This window comes from Aplysia californica, unplaced genomic scaffold (assembly GCF_000002075.1).
Source record: "Aplysia californica isolate F4 #8 unplaced genomic scaffold, AplCal3.0 scaffold00123, whole genome shotgun sequence".
NCBI classification, from domain to species: domain Eukaryota; kingdom Metazoa; phylum Mollusca; class Gastropoda; order Aplysiida; family Aplysiidae; genus Aplysia; species Aplysia californica.
Genome location: NW_004797393.1, coordinates 1,393,598 through 1,396,573, shown reverse-complemented (window position 1 = coordinate 1,396,573; position 2,976 = coordinate 1,393,598). Strand labels below are relative to the sequence as shown.

At 39.7% G+C, this 2,976-nt stretch overlaps 1 protein-coding gene across 1 annotated transcript in view; it reads right to left on the bottom strand.

Moving 5' to 3' along the window:
* Positions 1 to 1,123: 1,123 nt before the first annotated feature.
* Positions 1,124 to 2,976, bottom strand: part of LOC101860320 — a 6,268-nt gene continuing 4,415 nt past the window's right edge. The window contains exons 2-3 of the mRNA XM_005096219.2: positions 2,531 to 2,760; positions 1,124 to 1,615 (exon numbers count right to left, since the gene is read on the bottom strand). Of these exons, the coding sequence (XP_005096276.1) occupies positions 1,250 to 1,615; positions 2,531 to 2,760 (596 nt within the window). The 3' untranslated portion in view covers positions 1,124 to 1,249. The remainder of the gene's footprint in view (positions 1,616 to 2,530; positions 2,761 to 2,976) is intronic.

Below are 2,976 nucleotides of genomic sequence, written 5' to 3'. Positions count from 1 at the left end.
CTCTTCAGCATTCTGCTTGCTGTACTTGTACTTTGTAGATTGTGTGAAAAAGGCGGCTTGGATTTCGCACAATTAAACTGTGTTTAATAAAGATAAGAAATAAGGATGAGAAATGATTTAATTTCAAGTATCACCATGTACACACATCGTGTCAGTTAGAAAATTAAAATTGCAACAAGACCGGAACTGCTGCACTGGCAAGTTGAATGATAAAAATCATGCAGTTTGAAATTTGAATCCAAGTAGGGTTCAGTTTTCTTCCTATCTGTTAAAGACTATCTTTATCAATTTAAACGAAAAAGTCCACATGTGTTTCTACCGTTGATGTCACCAACTCTGAAAAAATCCTGATATTTTCTCTTTGAAAGGAAAAATATTCCTCAGATTAGCAACACACAAAAGTTTCTTAAACAGTCACTTTCCATCTAGTAGTTAGTTGATACAGTGATACTTTGAGCATTTTCATAAGGTCCCCCCCCCTCCCCCTGGGATTTTTCCCTCTCAGAAAAGTTATACCATTGCTCAGATGCTACTTTTACCTCTTTTTTATAAGTATTTTTTCGTAACCTCATCCTACAGCAAACATCAATACACCCCCTTTCACACATCTCTTCCTAGGTCACACGGCATACGAATATTCATTAACGTAACCAAATCACACACACGCACTCACGCGCACGCACACACACACACACACACACACACACACACACACACACACACACACACACACACACACACACACATATATATATATATATATATATATATATATATATACAAACTCACACACGAACACATACAAACACACACACGCACACACACAAACACAACAGTGCGCACATTCTGTTGAACTTGAACCATCTTTCGTGTTCAGCGAAGAGATAAAAACAGCTATTGTACAAAACACAAAACAAAAAGTAAAATAAATAAATTATATCAAAGAATTCGGGAAAATTTAGACATTACATTTTTATTTTTGCAAAGAGGCTTTCATCTCTAAAAATGTCGCTTTGTTGTTGTTGTTATTGTTATTTTTGTTTTCGTTGTTGTTATTATTGTTGTTGTTGTTGTTGTTGTTGTTGCTGTGTTTGTTGCTCTTGTTGGTGGTGGTGGTGGTTGTCGTGTTGGTGTTGCTGCTGTTGTTGTTGTTGTTGTTGTTGTTGTTGTTGTTGTTGTTGTTGTTGTTGTTATTCTCCTTTTTTCACCATTGGATAGCAGGCAGAAGGAATTACAGAATTATTAAGGATCAAGGAGAAGCAAAAGTAAAAGGAATGAAAGTGGTTTTCAAACAAGCGTCAGGTGTGAGGTCTGCGACATGCCTCTTGTAAAAGCTGACCATGTTGTCGCTGCACTCTCTCTTCACCTCATTCTCGACACAGGACGTCACGTTGGCCCATTCATCGCAGTCGGAGCCATAGAAATTATCACAGCCCTTGTTAACTCTGTCAGACCGGACCACAGCCAGAAAGCAGAACCGATCAGAATCTGGCAGTTGGCAACTTTCGGTAACGAAGTTGGCAAGTTTCTCCTCAGATGGAAAACTGGTTTTCAAAACATGATTACAGAGACTCGCCTCCGCGTACAAGCAGGCAATAGTCTTCTTTGCCCCTGCCTGGAAGAAAGACAACAAGAAATTAACCCCCCAAAATCCGAGCTCGCTCTTCGGCAAGCTTTGGAAAAACATCGAGATTAATTATCCTCAAACACTTAACAACTGACCAAGGAGACGGTGGGGAGACACGGCCAGCCTGAACACTGAACAGACCAGTGTTTGACCTATCGGAGTCAATGCTATTGATCCAGCTGGAGTGAGGCTTAATTTGGAGTTGTGTATTATTTCCCTTAGAATCTCTGAAATGTTTTTAAGAGTCTTTGGCGACATGTCTTAAAAAAAGGCTTCGTCTGCCCTACAGAATTTTCATCCCGACAATGTAGATCTATATTTGTCAATACGTCAAAGATGAACTTCCTTCTATTATGGCCTATATCAGCTGGTAGTTACTATTGGTATAAACAGTGGCCTCAGACAGCGGCCTGACTTACGCCAGAGACACTGGCTTTTCGACCCCCCCCCCCTCCACTCCCCCATCCTCTCCTTCCCAGATAGCAAACAAGGCAAAACAATACAATACAAAATAAACTAACAAATCTAGCTCAAAACAAATAGGGAAAAACTATTCTGCGTTTATCTCGGCTCTGGGAGTGTTAAAATCTACTTTCGTCGCGTGTTTTTTTTTTTTATTTGGTTCATATTGATGATGAAATAAAAACCGATGGTCAAGGTAACGCCCCTAGGATTGTTCAAGATTTTTAGAACCTGACTCTCCGAAAATTACTGAAATAAAATGCAACTAAAATTGGAGTCCCATCGCACACAATTATTACACCACCTGCGAAAGTTCTTTGTTCCTTGTAGGATTAAACCATACATATTACTATAGGAATACGAGGACCTTGATTCAATCACAGTGCTGCCTTTGAATTTAAACTGGAAAATAGAAGAAAGAAAAAAAAACCCAGAACAAACCAGCAAAGCGCCATCGTTCAAGCATAAGTCGTCTGGGAGTGTTGAAGCCAATTGCAAAAATGACGTTTGGACTCTCAAGTATGAATAACCGAAAAAAATGTCGAACAGGGGCAAAGCGTCGTTGTTTTCGCACCCTATACATTCGTTCACTCTAAGGAATGCGTCCACTTTTTTGCATCGAAGTCCGTCGGTCAGTGGAGCAGCCAAGGCCACCAGGAGGAGGAGAAAAACTGTGTCGCCGTTGGGAAAAAATAGAAAGGCAGGGAGAATGGGATGTGGGTAGGGAAAACAGATTAAATGAGTTTTTACATCGCAGCATTATCAATTTGAATTGATAGCGTATTGAAACTATGGAAAAAATCGTCGCAAATGTGAATTAATGAAGGGACAGTGAATGGATCAGTTCTTTACGAAACAATCAGAAACTTTGACCACTTTAGAAGTGA